Source organism: Propithecus coquereli, unplaced genomic scaffold, assembly GCF_000956105.1.
Source record: "Propithecus coquereli isolate 6110/MARCELLA unplaced genomic scaffold, Pcoq_1.0 Scaffold43, whole genome shotgun sequence".
Classification (NCBI taxonomy): Eukaryota; Metazoa; Chordata; class Mammalia; order Primates; family Indriidae; genus Propithecus; species Propithecus coquereli.
In genome coordinates, this window is record NW_012150063.1 from 9,866,070 (window position 1) to 9,888,385 (window position 22,316).

The 22,316-nt window shown below is 38.6% G+C and overlaps 1 protein-coding gene across 2 annotated transcripts in view; it reads right to left on the reverse strand.

Moving 5' to 3' along the window:
* CRIM1 (cysteine rich transmembrane BMP regulator 1 (chordin-like)) overlaps positions 1-22,316 on the reverse strand; it is a 192,969-nt gene that overhangs the window by 46,412 nt on the left and 124,241 nt on the right. For both annotated transcript variants that reach the window (XM_012653840.1, XM_012653841.1), the window contains exon 8: positions 3,783-3,911. In XM_012653840.1, the coding sequence (XP_012509294.1) occupies positions 3,783-3,911 (129 nt within the window). The remainder of the gene's footprint in view (positions 1-3,782; positions 3,912-22,316) is intronic.

Genomic DNA, 22,316 nt, shown 5'->3' on the forward strand with positions numbered 1-22,316 from the left:
TACTGTACACGTTTCTTCCGAAGTATGAATGAGATGGAGATGCACTCGGGTAAGTATACATCAATGTTCCTTTAAAAAAGCCAACTTATTTAAAAATGTTTAAAAAATACAACACTAACTTAAAGACAGAGTAGATGAGGATCTTCCTAGTAGTCTCAATTTGCAAAATGCCAGTAAATATATTTGACTCACTTCAATGACAGTTAAGAGAAATTGCTTCTTTGACCTTGAGGATGAAAGGCTTCTTGTGAGGAGACCAGAGTCTTATATAAGCATGCAAGGTGGCCAACATTTCATAAGAGCAAAACCCAAGTGAAGGTGGTGGATGAGGTGATTGGGAACCATAAAATCTGTATTTTTAGACTTTTTAAAAGTTCAGAAAAAATTTAGGTACGATCCCATATTCAGAAAGAATGTGTAGCTCAAGAGGCATTAAAAAGACTGAACTATAAACTCTTCAAAACGTCATTACCAATTTATCTTGCTGTTAAAAAAACAAAGTTGGCTATTTGAGTAAACAAACGTGGGCTGCCAAGGCAACTCTCTAGTGAACTTGGCTTTCCAAAGGGAGGTATAAAAGGCAGATCAGTGTGCAACAAGGACTGACCTTTCCCTGAACAGAATCAAGTGTAGGAGGGCAGGACAGCCCCAGATGGGTGGAGGCTTATAGGAAATTTAAAGATAGCAATAATTATAAGCACAACAACAGTTTTATAAACTCTGTTTTTATTAGGTTATTAAGTATGAAATGCCCAATTTCCTTAAGTTTGACAGCTGATATCTCTGACATTTCACTTTGACACTTGTTGTTTTATTTTTATTGTGAAGATACATCTTCAGTCTTTCAAATGCACATTTTGGCTTGTGGTTATCTTCCAAATTTTTTTTAGAGCAATTATGAAACCATTGAGAAGTCAAAAATTCCTGTTATTTTTTAATATGAGTTCCATTATGGAACCAATGCAGCATGGACAGCTCGAAATATCAACAAGCATTTGGGAAGGATGTGCCTAATGAACGCATAGTACGTCGATGGTTTGAGAAGTTCCGTTCTGGTGATCTTAATCTTGAAAATGAGCCATGTGGGAGACCTGAGACCAAGGTGGATAATAACGAGCTGAAAGCCATAGTGGAAGTGAACCCATCTTAACCTACACATGAATTAGCAGCAAGGTTTGATGTTACTGTTCCAACAGTATCAGACCATTTGAAACAAACTGGCAAGATAAAGAAGCTAGATAGGTGGGTTCTGCATGAATTAAATGTGCATCAGAAGAGAAATCGTCTCGAAGCTGCCTTTCTTTGCGGTCACAACATAAAAGTGAACCATTTCTATACTATATTGTTACATGTGATGAAAAATGGATTCTTTTTGACAATTGCAAGCATTTGGCACAATGGCTGGATAAGGACGAAGTGCCAAAACACAGTCCAAAACTGAATATTCATCCAAAAAAAAGCTAATGGTATCTGTTTGGTGGTCCAGCACTGGTATTATCCACTACAGCTTCATGAAACCTGGTCAACTGATTACAGAGGATGTCTCCTGCAACCAGTTGGACATGATAAGGATGCTTGTGATTAAGCAGCTGAGATTGGTCAACAGAGACAGGCCAATCCTCTTGCAAGACACTGTTCAACTCCATGTTGCAAAAATAATGCTGCTCAAATTACAGAAGCTGGACTTGGAAACTCTCTGTCATCCACGGTAATCACAGGACCCTGCTGACTACCAACTACCAACTGACTACCACTTCTTCGAGGCTTTTTGCAAGGAAAAACATTCAATTCTCAATAAGCTGTGGAAAACATCTTTCATGATTTCATCGTCACTTGCTCTCCAGGCTTCTTTGCTGCTGGCGTAAACAAGCTACTGTGAAGATGGCAAAACTGTGATGATGGTTTAGACGCACACTTTGACTGTATCGATTCTTGTTTGAGATACAATAAACACTTTTGATTCGAAATCGGACATTTCATATTTAATGACCTAATAGCACTAACTCCATCATGCAGATAGCATGAGGGTAACATGTAAGTGAGAAAACAGAATTACTTAACTCCTATTTTGTATCTTCTTTGTTGAAAACATTTTTACACAATTAAGTGATAAATGATTAAGGTTATGAAGACTGTAAAGCCTGAGATTAACTGATAAATCAGAAAGTGAGCATCTATCTATATGAAGACAAAGTCTCTGAGCTGAGAGGCCCACAGAAAATCAGCTTATTATAGAGCCACTGTCTATGTTTGGGAGAGATCAAAGAGAACAGAAGAGATCTTAGAAAACAGGCCAAATGTCAATTCAAAAGGGACAAAAAATTCTAAAAAATGACACAACTTGACATTCACAACTCAAAATTCTTCAGAAAGAATTGTTAAACATATGATTTATGACATATAGGAAAAAAAGATCATTGACCACTAGGAGCTAGCACAGGCCCCACTAACTTCAGTTTATTTTTAAAATCTAGCAAAGAAGTGCTATAATATAATGTATTTTGATTTCAGACAAGATATAGGCCTTGTGGAGATGGAGCTGATGTGTTGTTAGCTAAATAACTTCACTCAAGGAATGAAGATTATGTTCAATGTCATTTTGCAGGAAGGTCTTTAGTACTACAAATCTCTCTCCTTGGTTCTGTAGTTTAATTTAATTCAATGATTTAGATGAGGACATGTACATTTGCTTATTTAATATAAGCTGGGAGGCATAAAGTATAAGATCACATTATCAAGATTCAATAGTATCCCAAGTAGTTAGAAAATGGTTCAAAAACCATTAGGATAATTTCTTATTAAATTTGGCCCTGCATTTACATCATTAAAAAATCATATTACCATAAACTGTACACTTAAAAATTATAAAGGTGATAAATTATACATGTATATTTTGCCTCAATAAAAAATAAAAGAAAAATAAATGTTCAAATATCAAACAGATGAGAACCACCTAACAACACGTGATGCAAAGAGCACCTAGTGTTTCCAGCTGCTTATGGACTCGGTATTAGCCAATGGTGCGCAATTCGATGAGCAAATGCAAACTTAGGCTACATAACAGCACTGCACAGACCAGACCAAATTCTGGAGTATTTTGTTTGTTTTTGAGCCATACTTTATGTAAGGACAATGACACCGTGTTTGTCAGAAGGTGGTAAAGATCAAGAAAACTGTAGAAATCATGTCACCTGACGAACGGCCAAGGGGACTGAGGATGCTTATTCTGGTAGAAGAATTAGGGGAATTCAAAATAGTTTTAAATATATACAGCATATTTTTTTTTCCTGGAAGAAACGCAATAGACTCTATCTAGTTTCAGAGGTCATGGCCTGGAGATATGATTGGAATCTACATGGAGGCAGAGCCGGGGTCAACAAAGTGAAGCATATTCTAAGGATTATGGCTGCCATATGCGGAATGTGACACCGTATGTGAGAGTGACCTCCTTGTCACTGGATGACCCTGGTGAGGCGCCGTAGGGAGAGGCTTCTGGGTGGCCAGAAGGATGCACTCCACAGCTGCGCAGGGTTGCACTCCTGATGCAACTGGACATCAAAGAGCATCTGAATACGATGAAACAAAGATGAAAACCAGAATAAAGCAGCTCTTTTCCCCCAAATGACTACGTATTTGTTTATGTAAATGTAATTTTTTCCCCCTTTCTTTCAGGTTGTCAAGGGAATGTCGGAACGGGAGTGAAAAAGATATTCAATCACATAATATGCTTTGACAACATCATATTAGACCTTAGGGGAAAAAAAAGTCTTCCATCTACTCACTGTTTTTGCACTGACAAGTTCGACAACCATTGTGATCAAGTTTGAAACCATAAATGCAGTCCTTCTCCGTCAGAGTGCAGTTTGATAACTCCCCACATGCAGGTGGATCAATTGTGATGTAGGTTGGTTCTAATAATAAAAAGAAAAAAAGGAATCAATGAAACATATGATTACCTCTCAGATGCTATTCAATCTTTGAAATCCCACACCGCAGTAAGTTATAAAAATCTAATCAATAATTTTTATCAAATGCTAAACTTTTATATTCTGGTAATGTCCTTAAACCCCCGAAACAGAAATATTTTTATTCAGATTTTTAAAAACATGAATGCTCTACTTCTTCGTGTTTGAGCAATGTACGCATTTTTTGGTTCCCTCACACAATTCTTCTCTGATGGTCACCGCTATGGAAAGTAGACGAGAGAGGTTACAATGAACTCCATTTAAATTAACTGTTCTTCTACTTCTGCCTGCCGTTTTCTGAGTTTATTTCTTACGATAATCAGGACACAGCTGCCAACTGTCAATTATCTCACTCCCCATTCTGCAATACTCTTGAAATCTGTTAGCGTTTCTTCTTGCAATTATTAAATCAGTTTTTGAGACCAGTTTAAAACACCTGGATTTCTTTTAGCTTTTATGTGACACTCCCTTACTTATGAGAGATGATGTGACAGGTAACAGTGACTAGGAGAGCTTACCCTCAGGGCCCAGAGGATTGTGGGAGTGGCAGAGGGAGATGCAAGCATTCAGAAGGAAGAGCGGGCAGCCAGGCTGGGAAGGGAGGCACAGAAGAAACCAGAACCAGAGGTGACACTTTACTTTGCCTGCCACGGTGCTGAAGAACTGCTCTGGGTAATCACAGTAACTACACACACTTACATCAAGTGCATTATGTGTTTGGGGAACGTTTACAGCGCTGTTCATAAATGCTTCCCCACACTTCAATGAGGTGGGTGCTGTCACTATGCCCATTTCACGGACAAGGAAATCTAACATGCTGACTTGCCCATGGTCACAGCATAAGTGGTGGACTCAAGATTCAAACCCAGGTAGCCTGACTCCAGAGTCATGCTCTTAGCTTCTGGGAAATGCAAAGCCTGCTGTGATGGTACCTGTCTTACAGCACATCAATGAGACAGAATTTATATAATGACAGTTGTGAGAACAGTGTTGCCAAAGGGAACAGAGACACTGACATATTTATGTAGCATCTTTTCAACCGAAAGATACTATGAACTTCTTCCAAGTAAGCTGTTTCTCGTAATATCTTTGGGAAGGAGGCTAAGTACAGAATGTCTCTACCTACGTTTTTACAGATGGAAAATATGAAGTGCAGGGGGGGAACTGGCTTATCTAAGTTTACATAGTAACCCAGTAGCAGGCCGGGAATAGAACAGAACAGAGGTTCCTGACCTCCTGTCCAACACTCTATCCATTAGTCCACACTGTCTTCTCAAGTTTCATCTCCTGTTACCATGGAAGAGAGACCAAAATAAGTGTTTTAGCTGCCACTGCTCAGATCAAGAGTTCTAAATTTTTATCCATCGGCTAAAAGGGGACAATGACTCAACTCTTCACAGGTAGTAGGCAATGATGACTTATTAAAGAGATGCTTTGATCAGCATTCTCCTCCCAGTTAAAATATGTATGAGGTGACTACAGCACACATTCTCTATTTTTATTACAACATACAGTTTGAAGAACATCGTCCTGAAATTTTTATATAAACTTCTCAGTGCTATAAAATTTCTAATTTCCTTCAATGACTCAAGTATTCTTTCTGTCAGATAACTGTAAACATCAAAAAGTAGTTAAAGTTTAGGCAAGTTTTTTTTTTTTTTTTGAGACAGAATCTCACTGTGTTGCCCAGGCTAGAGTGCCGTGGCGTCAGCCTAGCTCACAGCAACCTCAAACTCCTGGGCTCAAGCGATCCTCCTGCCTCAGCCTCCTGCGTAGCTGGGACTACAGGCATGCGCCACCATGCCCAGCTAATTTTTTCTATATATTTTTAGTTGTCCAATTAATTTCTTTCTATTTTTAGTAGAGATGGGGTCTCGCTCTTGCTCAGGCTGGTTTCGAACTCCTGAGCTCAAACAATCCGCCCGCCTCGGCCTCCTAGAGAGCTAGGATTACAGGCGTGAGCCACCGGGCCAGCCTAGGCAAGTTTTAAGATGAATTAGATATGGTATTGCCATTTTCCTATATTCTCTTAAGATTTACTGTAAACATCTTCAGTTTCAAATCTATTAGTTTTTCATCATCGTTCTTATTGGCCACCCAAAATAATGATTCTATTTCAGTCTTCAGTCACAAGACGGCCAATGTTTTGTCAAAATTATTCTAACCACAAGTATAAGACATAGAGTGCAGCAGACATATCAGTAAACCCCACCAACAGGTTATCCCAGTGAGGCGAGAGTTCGATGTTCTAGAGCATTATTAAGACCAAGGATTAGGGATGGATTCTGAACTCCACATGCACTGCTTTAGTGGTCCACTTATGGGTAAAGAAACTTCTTGAGTTTATCTACACAAACCAAAACCTTGTACTCTTTGTTGACATTTAAGATGTTGCGTTTATGAGAAGCTTTTGCCTTCAGAAAGTATATAATGGAAAAAAATGTATTTAAGTGGATTAAACTGACACTGAAATATGTATAATAATCATAGGGTGGTATGGAATTTTACTACCAGTGAATTTTAGGGATTTGTTAAGAGAATGTGTTGTCCAACTTTTACAAAGATGATCTTCTACCTCTAAATATTTTTTCTCAATAGTGATGTATATGTTATTTTTTTGGTATTATTAACGTATGGGATTAGGGTTGTGTGGCTAGAAAGTAAATGAAAAAAAGTGGACTGGGTTGTCTGACGATCAGAACTACAACAGTGACTTTTGCAGTCCCGTATTTTGTCCAAATGGCTTTATCAGCTGGGTACACAGTCACAGATGTACACCTAAAACATATTTCTCTAGGAGAGGAAATACGTCCAATATGTTTCCTAAAACATTCAGTGTAACAGCTTTTTTACTTGAACAGATGAAAACAATGCACAAACGAAAGGGCTGTTCAGTATGTGCTGGTCCTACAATGTGCATGTTAAATATTTTAGGTAAAACAAGTCCTCCTGGATGTCATCCAGGCCTCAGACCAATGTGGTGATGTGCAAGAAACAAAAAATTATTTTGTGTCTCCACAATTAATATTCTCTCCACTTGCGTCCTACAGTAGATGGAAGAAATCGAAAAGTATACACATTTCAAATTTTGACACCCTCAATATTTAATATCGGAAACACAGATACTGAAAAAAATCATGTATTCACAAAAATTGTCAATTTACTCTGGAACTATTCAATTTCCCTTCAATAAATTAAGCTGAATATAATAATATTCACTGTGATATATATTAAATATAGATAGAAGTCTAATTTTTTTTAAAAGGGCGTTTTAACACTTGGCATTTCATTTTATTACATTTAAATACATATCGTTTTCCTGCTTAGATACAAACTGGAACAAATTTTAAGAGCCTTTTGGGGGTGGTGACGCATGTTTCTTAAATCTGTACTGCTGTTATCCTATGTCATTGGAGTCACTGTTGATTTGTAATAGACACATTTGCAGGCAACTAGTTGTCTCCTAACATTTTATTTAGAGTCATACATTACATTCTGCTGCCTTTCATCACTCTCCCAACATTTTAGTGCTTGGTTTCCTACCATGTGAGGCCATATCTAAAGCAGTTAGATTTCTGTGAGAACAATACTACAAGAATATGATCTATACATATATAAATGATCTATCTATATATATGATCTAGCAAAAAATCTGATTATTATCTTTAAACATATCTGAGAGCTTGCTTTCAGTCCAATGTATTAATATGTATCTCAGAACTGGTCCTATTACTATTAGGGCCATTTTTTGAGAAAAAAGTGCCATGAGACAACTAAAATTCACTTTCTTATTCTAAATAATTATCTCCGAAGACAGACACATTTGACACTATCCTGAATTAAAGCACTTTAAATCAATATTGCATTTATAGTCCTTAAAGAATAACGGCCAAGAGTTGGTTAGATTTTTAACAGAGTTTTTGTCCAAGGAAGTCCTTGGTGGGAGAAGAGGTGATTTTAAAGAATCTAGAATCATGGTATCACAGTATGATTATTTCTCATCCAGATAAATGAAGAAGCTTGAGGAAGTGTTAATGACATATGTGAAATGTGCATTCTCCTTGTCTAAAAAGTTAGAGAATCTTGAAATCTGTTCATCAAGAATTGTTATTATCCCATACTTTCATCTATCTAACAGTGCTTTGAATACTTTGAATGTGGAAAATATCTGACGGGTCTTGGCCCAAAGAACAGAAGATTCTCACTTCAATCCTACATTTGTGTGCTCCTGTATTACACTGGGTATGACACTGAAATCTTATGTGCCAGAGAGGACATGCCTTTCCAGAAGGATGATGGCGACCCCCTATCTTTGGGGAGGTTGGTGAACAGAGTTCAGCTGAACAGGGGTCCTGCTAAGGCTTCTGCAGGCACCGATGCATCGCTGTACGTGATACCTGTTGCTTGGAGCAAGGACAACTGTCTCCCTTTACATTGGCTGGGCAGGGATGTGTCAGTAGGCCTCTTTCAAAGGAGAGAAATGGTCTTGGATCTCTTCATTTAGGAGAATGAGGAAATATTTGCATAAAGGTGGGGTTTTGGTGAGGGGAAATTCAACGAAGTACTGCTTATAGGATCACCCTGAAATTCCATCTTATCTTGCATTGAATCAGCTGAGGAATCAAAGAAATACCTTAATGTCCTCCAAAGGAAGAAGGCTTGAAACAGCAGGAATTCATTGTCTTTGGCTACAACTATTTCTAAAGGGAACCCTGGAACAGCTTCTTTGTGGAGAAGAATTCTAGAAATAGTTTCTGAGCCTAGAAGCAATAAAGAACAAAAATGGGTGTTTGTTATGTCTACATCCAGTTTGCTGTTTCCTACTCTACATCTGTGTGGGAACCACTATTCTCAACCTGTTGTCTTCTTGAAGGATTTTTAGAGACTCTCCAAGCACCTTACACTGTTCAGAAGAGCCACTTTCACAAGAACCCTTGGGATTCTGTCAGGAGTGCAGATATTAAGCCACCAATTCTTATCCCAAGTCTAGAGAAAAAATTCTGGAAGCAAATCTCTTGTAACATGCAATAACGTAAACAAAATACATATTGGTTCTTTATCTTACATTTATTTAAAATTTAGGGATATTTCTTTCATATTCTAGGAAGCCCAACAATGTCTCATCAGTAAAAATATTTCCAGAAATATGTTAATATTTTTTAAAAATCAGAGAGCCTCAAACACTAAATTTCTGAAGCTCCAACACCAGTATTTTATATTGATGTTCAAGTATTTCCTATGAGCAATTTTATGTACACAGTGGAGAAATTAAGGCACTGTGATGCTAATTTGGTCAAGAATATAAAGTTAAAATGAAAATCACGATTCTAACTCCAAGGCCATGCTAGTAGACCATAAAATAACACAAACTTGATTTTTTAGGTATTATAAATGTGTTAAACAAGCCTAAGCTCTTTACTTTCTTGCTTTTTGTTATTTTAGTTTATGAAAAATTCTCTAAAAAAGCAGCAAGGGAAGAGGTTGAAACCCAAATCCAACCTCTTAAGAAGCTGATTTGAAGATTTTTTTTTAATCAGTCTTATCATCAGATTATATAGTCCAATGACCTTAGGAGAACAATGAACAAAGAAGAATATATTCTGACCCTTAGTTATTTTAAAATGTGTAACAATTATGTTCGTTTGCTTCTGAAACAATATAATCACTGGGTTTTATATTTCAAGTATATGTAACTTAAATTAAAATGTTAATAGATGCTTTTAACTTGGTGTCTAATACGTCTTCACTGAACTTCCGTTTTTGAATTAATCCACACAAGGTTCTCATTACCTTGATTACTATGAGCTGGCTATCGCTCGTAAATAATACTAATTATCTCCATTGAGAAATGCGTGAAGCACTCTTTCTGATTAGCAACCATGGGAGGGCTGACAGCCAACTGGTAGCTCTTGAGTATGGGTGGGCGATTCTGGAAAGGCACAACTGTGGAAGGTGTACAGAGCCATTCCTCTTGGGTAGCATCGCCTCTGTCAGGGGGGTAATCAACTCTGGTTCCAGATTGCAACTGCCTCTTAGGAGTCCTGCTGCACCACGTCGTGCTCTGAGACAGCGGCAGGTCTGGAGGGCTTGGCTGTGGACAGCAGTTGTCCGCCAGCACCCTACACATCCATATTCACACCCTCCGCCCCTGCACACTAAGAAAAGTCTTTCTGGAAAAGTCTCACTATAGGAAAATTTCTAAAAAAGTACTTTTTAAAGGCAGATACATTCTTACATTTCTTTTGTAAGTTAAAAAAATTTCAAGTAGTAGTAAGATAAATGAAGCTACTAATTCTTATCTGTCTCATATTTCTCTTATTACCTCCCCTTTTGGGCTTTAATAACGCCTTGCATATTTTACATAGCTTTTCTCTATAAATTCCCAAGCCTGCTTATTATACTGTGAGAGGCAAAAATGAACAATTATGTTCTCTTTTCAAACTTAATTCAGGGACTCTTTCTTAGCTTTTTGGGGGGCTGGACTTGGTTAAGCCATGTGAATACCCAATGAGTGGGAAAATTCCAAAGCTTCACTCACTTTATATGGCAGCTCAATGGCTAAATATGCCAGGTCTCCTGCAGCCCCCCCACCAGTTCATGGTAGCCTGTCCAGGGCCGTAAAACTGGAGATAAGGCTGGCCAAGACAGAACCAAAGGAGATAGCTTATCTGTTTTACTCTGTCTTCATATGTCATTCTCTTACCACAGTTGCTTTTCAAATGTGACCCATAACTAGTCAGAACGCCATTCAAATAAATCACCAAACTGTCAACATAATTGTAGCCTGGGAAGAGAAGTACAATGAAGATGAAATTTTTCCCAAATGAAGTTACAGGGAAAACTATTAACGTAGACAACAAGGAAAAAACGAAACAAAACAAAAACCACCAAGGATACAAAAATTCCCTAATCTGGAAGTGGGAATTTCCATCGGGTATGAATGTGTACTTAAGAAAGTCTCATTAAGTCATGGAAAAAAATCTACAGTTGGAGTTTTCAAATTCTTTCAGCCACTACACATTTAGTTATCCTTTTTTCCTTTGTATATATTTCTCATAACAACACCTACATCCTTGTAATTTCTGAAGTACTTATCTCAGAGCAGTTTCTTATTTTAAAATGAATGGTGTGAAAATGTTCCCAAGATTTGTATTATTTTGCGATCAGATAGAGAAGCAACCATATATTTATTTTAGACCTATTTATTAACTTTGTATGCTTTTTCTAAGGAATTTTGGCTGTTGGATATATTTTTCTTCTTTTACCAATCTCATATTTAATAGGAAAAGATGGCAGTATGATTATGAGATTATTAAAAGACCACAAAAGAAAAATTAAAAAAAATTTTTATATAGAGTAGAATATCTTTTTCCAAGAATTCAGCTTGTCACAGCTCACAAAAATTATCACTGGATTCCAAGAATAATCTAGACCATTTACACTTGTCTTATATTTTTATTATTACCATTCTTTTTATTGTTAATTTTCATGGAATACATCTTGGTAGCCTTTAACTGGAAAAAATGTGCCATATTCAGATGTATGTGTATTTGTGTGTGTGCCCATTTTAATAGTTACATTCAATTTGGGGGGGGGGGAGTGGGCCAAATGATCAGAGTTCTAGTAATCTCAACCCAACTTTTTGGGAAATAACTGAGAACCAGGGAGGAAGGGTCTACCATGTTAGGGACAATACTTCATTCACTGCTAACCTCAGTACCTAGCACAGTATTTGATCTATAATATTGCTCAATGAATGAACAAGGAGGAAAAAAGACATCTAAGTACCTAAAGTCAGGACATGTTATCCCTAAAAGGCTGAATCTCTAATTTACTAACTTTTAGAGGACTGGGCAGTCACTGCGGCAGTCCTTTGCACATAGTAGGCACTCAATTAATGAGTATCACCGAAGCAGCAAACCAAATCTGAAGGCTGTTGTAAGCTTGACACACTTATAATAGTGAAAACTGAGTCAAAATCTCCAAAATCCAAGCAGTCCAAAATGAGATACTCAGGGTTGACACCCAGTATCCTGAAATGGGTGAAAATATGATCTACATCTTCAGCTTAAGAAGGCATAAAAGTACACAAAGCATTATAGGAGGCCTCCCATCAAACTCCTTAACATTAAATCTGATACCCCAAATCTCAATTATCTGGAGAATTCACTTTTGGAACTATCCCATTCTTTGATGATGCCAAATGAAAAAGTGTTATTATAATAGTGCTGAAAATAGCTGGGCACTCATTCAACTCAGGAACTCTTCTACTGCATAAAGTATGGGTACTTTTGCTGACTGCTCAGCAAATTTGCCGCCTGATTAATCAAAGACTGGCAAGGCTCAGAGGGAGACGAGGAAGAGGCCAGACTAGAATGCACAAGTGCTGGTGATGGTATCCCAGTGCCTACCAGACTGAGGGAGGCTGGGCATTTACTTTACTCAGTGGGGACTTCAGTGCCAACGGTCAGGGACCAGGGCCTGGAGTTTGGCTGGATGTGACCGAAGCTGGGCAGAACTCAAGCCTGAGAAAACAGGGAGAGCAGGTCAGGGCTCTTGGACTGAGCTGTGTCCCTAGGTGGGGGAAGCAGGAATGAACAAATGGGAGCAGGAAACAGCTTTCCCAGAGGTCAAACAGTAAGGTCAAAATTCTAGGCAGAGGCTCAGGGAAAGAAGCCGGGATCAAAGGCGAGGCCACCGAGGTCGGAATAACAGTAACTGGGTCTCAACAACGAGGATGGAGCCAGGAGCAAGAATGGCTTTTGAATCTAAGCCATGATGATCAAGCACTTTCATATTCACTGTCTGATTTTCCGCATCTTCTCTCTTCTCACAATGGGGGGGTCTACAGGGAAGCAGGGCCAAGGTCACGGATTTGGAGCCAGAAAACTGAGCTTGAGTCTCTGCTCTCTCATTATCTAACATGTGATGATGGACCTCTCTGGGCTTCCAGAAAATAGGAATACTCATTATTTCTACCTCACCACATTCCTATAAGATTCAAATAAGATTGTAAAAAGGAGAAAGAGAGACTATTCTATAAATTCCAGGGGTTACGTGAATACTACTTGTTGTGATAACCACTGATGTAGTGATGCTCCCGCCTGCTCAGAGGGTCTCACATTGAGCCCTTTCACAGGCTTCAAAAGTTCAACTGATAAATGGCATGACAATTGGTTCGGCACTCTGAATCCGGTCCATTGTAACTTAAGCATCATTTTCCATCTCCACTGATAACATGAAAAGCATCTGAGATGTCGGTAGGTTTGAGCTGTCTTTTCATATGGTCTGGTAAGCTTTGGAGCATGTTAGTGACCAGTCAGTGGCGCCTTTCACATTTGCTGAGTAGCAGTCTGACATCATTGTTGCACATTTTGACTACGTCTATGGTGTCTCCAAGAGAACAGAAATCTCTTAGTAATCAGCTTATCCAATGTGAGTTGAAACAATGATTCTGTGTGTCTGGCTGCCCTTGTTCTTCTTCTCTCATGATGGGGGCTTTGCTGGATCTTTAGGGACAAGGGCAAACTCATCACAGTATCATTTATACGACTATGGTATCTTTGCCACTAGTACTGTGGTTCTCAAGTTGAAAAAAGATACAGAGGACCCATCTCTAAAAACTGTCTTTGATCAGCAAATCTTAGTCTTAGTCAATGATCTCAAACTTATGTTAACAAGAAGAGAAAGTTCAACCAGTACTTTCATAAGAATAATACTGGGGGCATTTCATGCAAAGAATAATGTTCTCAATATCTCTGTCACAGGACTGTGGAGCACCCCCTATGCAATTCATCTGGCATAAAATCTCCATGCAATCTCATGAAAACTTGATTCCCAGTAAGGATGAGAGCTTTACGGTTTTGAAAAGATCTGAGCTTGCCGACCCTTCTCAGTATCCAAGGCATGAGACTATCCCAAACTGACAGCTTATTATCTCTGAACATATTTTAGCTTCCCTAACAAACAGAGACTTCCTGGATTGTTTTTAAAGTGACCCGATATGCAGGGCAATAGCTGTCCAACGAAGGTGAAGAAGAACATGATTTCTTGCCTTCCTACTGATGGTCAAACTAAGGCAGCCTTGACCACAGTGCAAGGCACAAGCACAGCAACTGGTAGGCACTGACTACAGAAACAAGCATATAAATATACCTCCTATGATTCCAAAATAGAGCCAAGGCAGCCTCAAATTATATCATGAATGAATACTTTTTTATAGTAAGGAAATGGAGGACTAGGCAAATTTTAAGTAGAAAAGAACAAGCAGTACCCAGAGAGGAGGTCAGCACACAGACTGCATGCTGTGAGGTCTGGTTGAGGAGGTGGTTTACAATCCCAACTCTCAGTTGGCTCCAGCAGCCAACGTGAAAGCTACATGCCTCTCGGGGTCCACAGGACCAAGTACTTGGCCTCAGAATTTTCTAGAGGACTCTTAGTTGTGTTTCACTATGTTGCTGCAAAATATGCAAGAGATGTTCTTTAATGGACATTTCTAGTCCTTTAGTCTGTCCTAGTATTTTACAATAATATTTCAGCAGATATTTTATACATTTGTGTGACATTTTATCTTCAATAATCAGACACAGCACAGAAAATAGCTCTCATGGGGTCTTTAACATTGATTCACTGGATTTGTTCACTATCTGCAATGCTAATCCTCATGTACTAAACAATGTGAAATCATTTTGTTCTTATAAGATATCAAAACAGTTAAAAATGGTACAATCAGAAGTGGAATCAGAAAACTGAAATATTAAAAATAAATTACATTGGGATCACCTATTTTAAAAGAGTTATTTCTATATGCAAATTATTTTAGTATAATTTATTCAGAAATATGTTTGCATGGAGTACCTGCAATTTCACAAAAATGTTGTAATCTACGACCACTTCAATATATGCCTCTAGTCCCTAGAAGTCATAAAAATACTATGTAGTAGGTGAATTGATTTTTTTTCTTATAAACACACCAGAAGTTATACTTACAAGTAAGTGTTACTGATAAAAGTACTCACTTTGGGAGGCTATATTCTTATGTTGAAATGCTGTTCATGTTAAAATTCTATTTGAAACTTCTCTTCATCGTTGCTTTCAGAGCAAATTACTATGTCATAGAAGACAAAGTGCCTTTATTTTACTGTCACTTTTTGCTTCCTCTGAACAGTTTTATCCTGCTAGATCATGCACCTTTTTTTTTTTTTTTTTTAACCAGACTTAGATGTGAATGACTTTGGCTATTTCCTACAGTCTAATAAACCTTCAAAGTTAGGGGTTTACAAAACTAAGGATATTCAATCGTGGGTGCTGCAAGCTCTCAAATCAGTTTCAAAAGAGAAGTACTGAAAATATTCTGAATGATTGTATTCCTGGAATACACAAACAGCTTTCCCAAGTAACTATTTTGAAATGAAAAACACTTCACTTGACTATGTAAGTCTTGCTATGTTTTTTAAAAATGATTTCACTATCTAGCTGGACCTTGTATTGGTGGGAATAAACAAACATGCTTCGTATGAAAAGTCCAATCAGCTGTTTTACATAAAGACGTGTTGGGAGCAATCCATTCCTTACAACTGAGAAAAATGGTGGAAGGAGATGAAGATGAGGACTTCAAAATAAGATGGTCTAATGTAGCCATATTTAGGTAAAAAAGACCATCTCTTGAAAGTCGGACAGTGTGATTACTAGTTAAAATGTTAACTTCTATTGGGTTGATAAAAGCTAAAAGGAAACCAATTCTGCTACTTATCAATGGTTGTACCATAAAGAAGATGGAATCTTTCTTTTTAAAGTCTGCAAGCCTTCTCTGAAGTGCATGTCTCTTAATAACCTTCATTAACTTCTGTTCGGTTGCCTAAGAGTTGTCTCTTATCCAAAAAAAGTTTAACACAGTCTCAAAAGAGATCGTGTTTATTTAAGCTTGTTGGAAAAACATTCCTATCATTTCAAGAATGACTAAATATTTTTCATTCACATAGTTAGCATTCCAGACTATGTTTTCCTGCCTCTGTTGATTAGATGAAAATTAGCAGGCTCAAGTCTGATCTATTAGATGCAGTTATTATCGTAGTAGGAAAATTATGAGATTCTCAGCAACAATGCCCTTTTAGGTATGGGCAGCAGACAGCAGGGGAAATGAAGAGTAACTTACCCCCTTGCATGCCACTTCAATAGGGACATACTTAACAGCTGGGACTGCTGAACTCTGTAAACTCAGAGGCAGAGGATACTCTAATCATGTATTTCAGAACCAGCTCTGAACAGTTCTGAATACTTAAGGCATTGATGAAGCTGATCATCTAGGAAATTAAGAGTGTAAGGCCACCCTTCATTTTTATTAGTGAAACTTTGGTCAGTATGGCAGTCTTACCCAAAATCAAGTACAAAGTACAAGGCATTACTGACACAAGGAGAGACATATTAGACTTGGAGAACTAGCAGCAGAACCTCTAGCTAAAAGCAAGAACAACCATTTCTTGTCGACTAAACTACTTCCACATTTATTTTCACACCTGCTCAACTATTAATGTAAGTAGTGGCTCTAACAAGTAAAGAAAACCACTCATATGGAATGCACATATTTCTGCATAGCTATAAAAAAGTTTGTAAGTGATATTTTAAGGACAGATAGGAATGTCTTTTACATCCATTTCATCCATATTCTAATGCTATTTTAAATATCTAAAGACATTTTAAATGATCAGAGAAAAATCAAAATACTGTTAAAATTCATCACTGACAAATTTTTGATGCTTGGGTTAAAGAACTAGGTTAACAGACAGTCATTTGCTATGCATTTGTTACCCAACATATGACCTTATTTGGACAAGCAAAAACCAGACTGTGATACTTTAATTTCCATTTATGGAACTAGTTTCCAGGACTTTTAGAGTTAAAGGATAAAACAGCATGCCTAACAGTCTTTAAGATATTACAAATATTTTATTATTCTTGGCTTACTAATAATAGCATCATATATGGCACTGAAGCAATACCACCCATAAACCGAGTTTTGATCCCTGTTATGTACCAGAATGTTAATGACATGTGACCCTGTGGCATCTTTGACTTCACTGCCTCTCTGGGGTCAGCCAAACTATGTTTGACTCCTTGCCACGAAAGCAGTAGCTTAATCATTTGAGATACTGTTCAGTGAGGAAGCCTTATGGGCAGGGCTGGAAACATTTTTTCTTGTTTCAAAGAATTCCCACCCAGATATGTGCCTGGTACAGATTTTTCTGGCAGCCCACTGGAAATCTCATCTGAAGGGCAGCTGGATTCAAACTGTATTGTCAGCATTCAGGGAGAGAATATGGTACTTCTAGAAAATTAGGACTGATGATGGGGAAGGCAGTACATCTGACAGCTCCAGCCCTTTAGAGGAGCACAGCACGCAATACCAGGTGAGCTGATGCTGAGGTGTTGCTTACGAAAGCCACACAGGTCAAGACATGCCTCATGCCCACTCTTCAGCACTGTCCCAAGTAGGACCAGGATTCCCCACGTAAGGGATCCAAGAAAGCCAGGTGACAGGAAGGAAGATAGTTGATTTTTTGGTTCAATCACATTCTGTCCTAGATCCAGAGTTGGAAAGAATCCATGCACAATGAATCTCTTATTCCTCTACCTTAAGAGTTAATTCCAGGTTAGCAGAATTATTAGGCCTGTCTGAAACTTAGCTCAGTAACTGATTAACAGCTCTGCCAATGATGCTATTTTAACTTTTTATTATGGAAAACACTTTAAAAGTACTGAAGTAGAATAATATGATGGACCCCCCATATACTCATCACCCAGCTTTGACAATCTACAAATAACTCTTGGGCATCCTGTCTGAGATAGAAAACGGATTTTGCTTTGGTTTCAGAGAAACAGACATAGTGGAAAGGAAACTACACATTTGCCCAACCATAAGCCTGACATTTATTTACTGGCAACCTGAGTATAATTTTTAATGCTACCTTTTAAAATATTACCTAAGTTGTTCCTAGTTCTTGAAAAGTGATACTCTGGCATTGGCTCTAAAATCCCCAAGGTCATCAAAATCATCAACTGCTCTCTGCAGGAGACTGCACATAGCAAGGCCTGAAGAATACTCAGGTCACATTGGTCACATGGGCAGGGTTCAGCCATGGGCCAAGATGAGACAGTAGATCAGGTCTGACATCAAGACTTCAAAGTCATGATGAAGTTCTTATCTCTTGCATCAGGTATCACAGTTAAGTTGGCCACACACCTTTCCACATCTCTTGAATTTTTCTTGTTGAGTAATCATAGGCATGTCATATATATCTCATAGCCGAAATTTCCCTCCCCAACACCTTATCTTACCTTTAATTATAAAACTAACTGATTCTTAATGGAAATGGCACCCTGTCCTTAGGGTTCCTCTGACATTAAGAATCAGCTCAGGTAGCATTTATGCTTGGTATTATTGGGGAAAAAAATTAGCAAGTTATTCTCAATACCTAATTATGATATAAAAAAAATTCTTGCCTGCATCAGTAACTGAAGTAACAACGTAGTGTCAGCTACACACACGCAAGACGTGTCTTAATTACAGTACATTGAATGTGACAGTGAGCATTGGCCTCGGAGGGTCTGGGGAAGCCCCACCTAAGCTCTGTGATTCTAGACTTCAGAGACTGAATTCGGAGAGAGCCACATAGTACACACCAGGCTTGTCAGGCCCCCCGTGGCTGCCACTGGGATGGCGCCGAGAGCTGAATGCTCATCAGAAGGGCACGTGACCAATCTGCAGCTGATGGGTCCAACTCACCCGAGGACACGTGGGCTGGCTGTAAGTCTAACACACTTCCATAACACTCTTATTTCTGTCCTCAAAATGTGTTTTCAACTATAAGCATCCTAACATTATTCTTTCTTCAACTGCTTGATCAGGGTCCAAATGGCCATCAGCTATTTAGGCTCTGGTTACAGTAACCCTGTATCAGGGTCTGCTGCCTTACTCAACTAAGGAGGAGATCTGCAAGAAGGGAATGGTTGGGACTTCCTGCTCCATTCTTTCCCTCCTTCACTCACTCATTTTTATTCATTAAAAACCTCTGAGCATCTACTTACATGTCAGATGTCATTTTAGGGATTCAAAAGAATATGGTAAACCCCTTCTTCATAGCCTCTTTCAAGGGCACAGCGTACTGTTTATCTCAGAGGCAGCATCCGTGCAGTCCAGAGTCTGGGCTCTGGGGACACACTGTGACCACACTGCCACTTACAAGCTCAATGATCTTGGGCCAGTTACATAACCTCTCTACTTTGGGTTCTGCAATGGTAAATTGGGATGACGGTATCCACGCTAGAAACATGCTGTGAGGATCAAAAAAGCTGATGCTCTTAAAGTACTTAGGCCTGGCAAAAAGAATGTAAGAAATGTCAGCCACTGTCATTAAGGGTTACAAATAAGGTGGTGCAAATGGTGCCAGATGTGGATGAAGACCTCATTCTGCTGCCTCCTTCCTTTTTTGTTTTAAGTTTTAAGGAGATAAGGCCACATCTTGTAGGTGTACACTTACATTGCAAACTTCCTATGTTATTCCATGCATTTCCACCATACCTCTTTACAAGGGTCAGAAAATAAAAACAAAGAGATTGATGAAGAAGAGATGTAGAGAAAGCCAGCAAGGCAAAGTATGCACGTATATTTATCAGTTATAGACCCACAGACCGGAACGGCTTATCTGTATACCTGAATTGGGTGTTGACAATAACTTGCTAAGACATCATCATGAGAGTACTCAAGTGCCAATTTAAAAGGCACTTAGGTACTTGCGAATCAAGTTAGCTGTCAAGCAACAGCCTAGTCTTTAAGGGCTCCCAGGTTCACGTTCCCAGTCCTCAGGGAGTAACCAAGCACGTCATGCGGTCACATGGAAGGTATGTATCTTCAATAACAACAACAGCCACAACGAGGTTCTTCCTCCCTGTAGACCCTAACACACCATATTTGGTTATGCAGTGATTTATTTAGAAAAACTCTAAAACCACAATCCTTGTGTGGTCCTTTCATCTCATTTCAGACTCTGACTATGTACCTTCAGACTGTAGCTAACAGGGAAAGGGCCAACACTGGTTATGCAATTGTGCACAGAGGAATTTACTATGTGTATAGACTGCATAAATACCAGTGTTTCTGTTTTTGTCTGAATAAATCTGGCTGATTGCTTATTTATTGCACATTAACACCTTGCTTTTTTTCTTCTTTCATATAATCCTTTTGGTATTCTGAAATCATCTGAAATTACATTAAAGCAAGCTATTGAATGACAGCTGAGGAAAATACTTTCAAATGATTCCAAAGACTTTCTTGGATCCTACACACTAAGCAATAAGATCCATTCGCCTTGTATATTTTGTAAGTTTATTATTTTAATAACAAATAACATTTTAGTATCATTATCTTAAGCTATGCACTGTTTTTTGATCCCATATTAAAAGACTTTGTCTTCCTGTTACATCTTAAAATGCAAGCATTACTGGAGAGCAAATACAATCTTCTATGAAACTCACTACTCAACTAAGTTAGAAACGAAAACAAGAAACACAAGATGAATTAGCTCTCTGAGAACCAGAAAACAGAATCTTCTGAAAGGTTCAATGAAGACAGACACGTGCAGGAGCATGGAACAGAGAGGAAAGGAGGCCGGCAGAATCGTACGTCTGGAATGACAGAGATGCTGAGTTCCACTGAGGTCTCGGAGGGGGCTGCCCAGACACCAGGCTCAACAAATGAGCTCAGGGATGCGTCTCAAAAGGCATCTTGCCTGGGAGATCCTCAAATTGGAAGAAGAGAGCAGGCTGGCAATCACATCCGGAACACCTGGAGCAGTTTTCACGTTGCAAATGATTTCCTCCCCTGCCACCCTACTCCGGTCTCTCCCCAACACAGAGCCCAAGGCCAGGGAGGAGTAGAGATGAGAAAAGGAGACAGACACAGGGCGAGTCGGCTGAGAGCAGAGCAGGGAGCAAGCAAACTGTGGCTGAATCTGACAGATGTGAGGGTCTCCAGCCACACAGGGCAACTGAACTTGGGGGAAATTACCTAAATCTCTCTGAACCTTAACTTCTTCATCTCCAAAAGGGGATCCTAAGGCCGTCAGCACAGCGCTGTTGTGAGGGTTAAATGTTAAGCACGTATCCCACAGGACCTCAGTAGGGAACTCCTTCTCCTGGTTTAATTTAAAACTTGGCCTAAATAGGTTCTTTGAAGTTAAAAAGCTGCCTCCTATTTATCTTTGTGTGCAATGCTGTATCTGAACTCCAGGAGGTTCTTAATTAATTTTTTTTGAAATTAATGGCTTACTAAAACTGTAACTCTTTCCTCAAACAGAGAAAGATTAGATTACAACTCTATGCAGATGTTGCAGAGACCAAATTCTAAGTGACCAAACTAAGATTCACTCCCTATCCAAACATCTACACGAGGAGAGAATAAATCAGTTTCACATATATATATACATTTGTACCTATTCACCTGCTTCCTTTCTCTGCTCACCACGATAGACATGCTAATGAATGCAAAAGACGAGTGCAAAGGGATTTGCCTTCCTTTCGTTTACTTTTGCAGGAAAGGCCCTATTTTTTTTAATAAGTTTTTTAAGTCATATTATCAATTTATGATGCAAGACCCATGAGGTTAAAAGGTGTTTAATGGATTATGTATTTATGCTTTTAATTTTTCTTACAGTATGTCCCACACATTTGTATTAATACTTAAATATTTCAAGTTGACAACAGATTGTCCCTAATTCTTAGGGACAGATATTCTCACCTTTATCTGCTTCGGCAAGGCACCCTTTCTGTAAAGCCCACTGCGCAACTATTATACACATTTCCAGATGCTCCTTTTTTCAGCACTGAAACGCTGCCTTTAGGGGACGGAGGAGTGTATGTATGAGGGGGTGGGTGACTTCCACAAAACCGGTCATCTGGAAGCTATAAAGTTTTGGAGTGTGGCAGCTGCACTCTGAGTAGAGTAATGGTGGGGAAACTGGTGATGTCAATAGAACTAGAGTCCTTCAGCTTAAATTTTTATATGATTTTTAAGGTTTTTAATAAGTGTAACTCCTCAGAGGTTAATAAAACCTAGTTAGGCAAACTCTGAAGTCTGAGTTTATAAATATTTAGGTGGAAGCAAAAGGCTTCTTGATACTTAAAAGACACAGGCTACTTACTTTATGGGAAAACTGGTCAGTTTTTTAATATCTGTTTTAAAAAATTCTAGAAGGATCCATCTTCAACACGAATAATTTTTGACCCACGTTAGTTCAATGTACTATGCAAATGTGCTTTTTAACGATGGATACTCCTTATTGGAAATGTCATTATGAA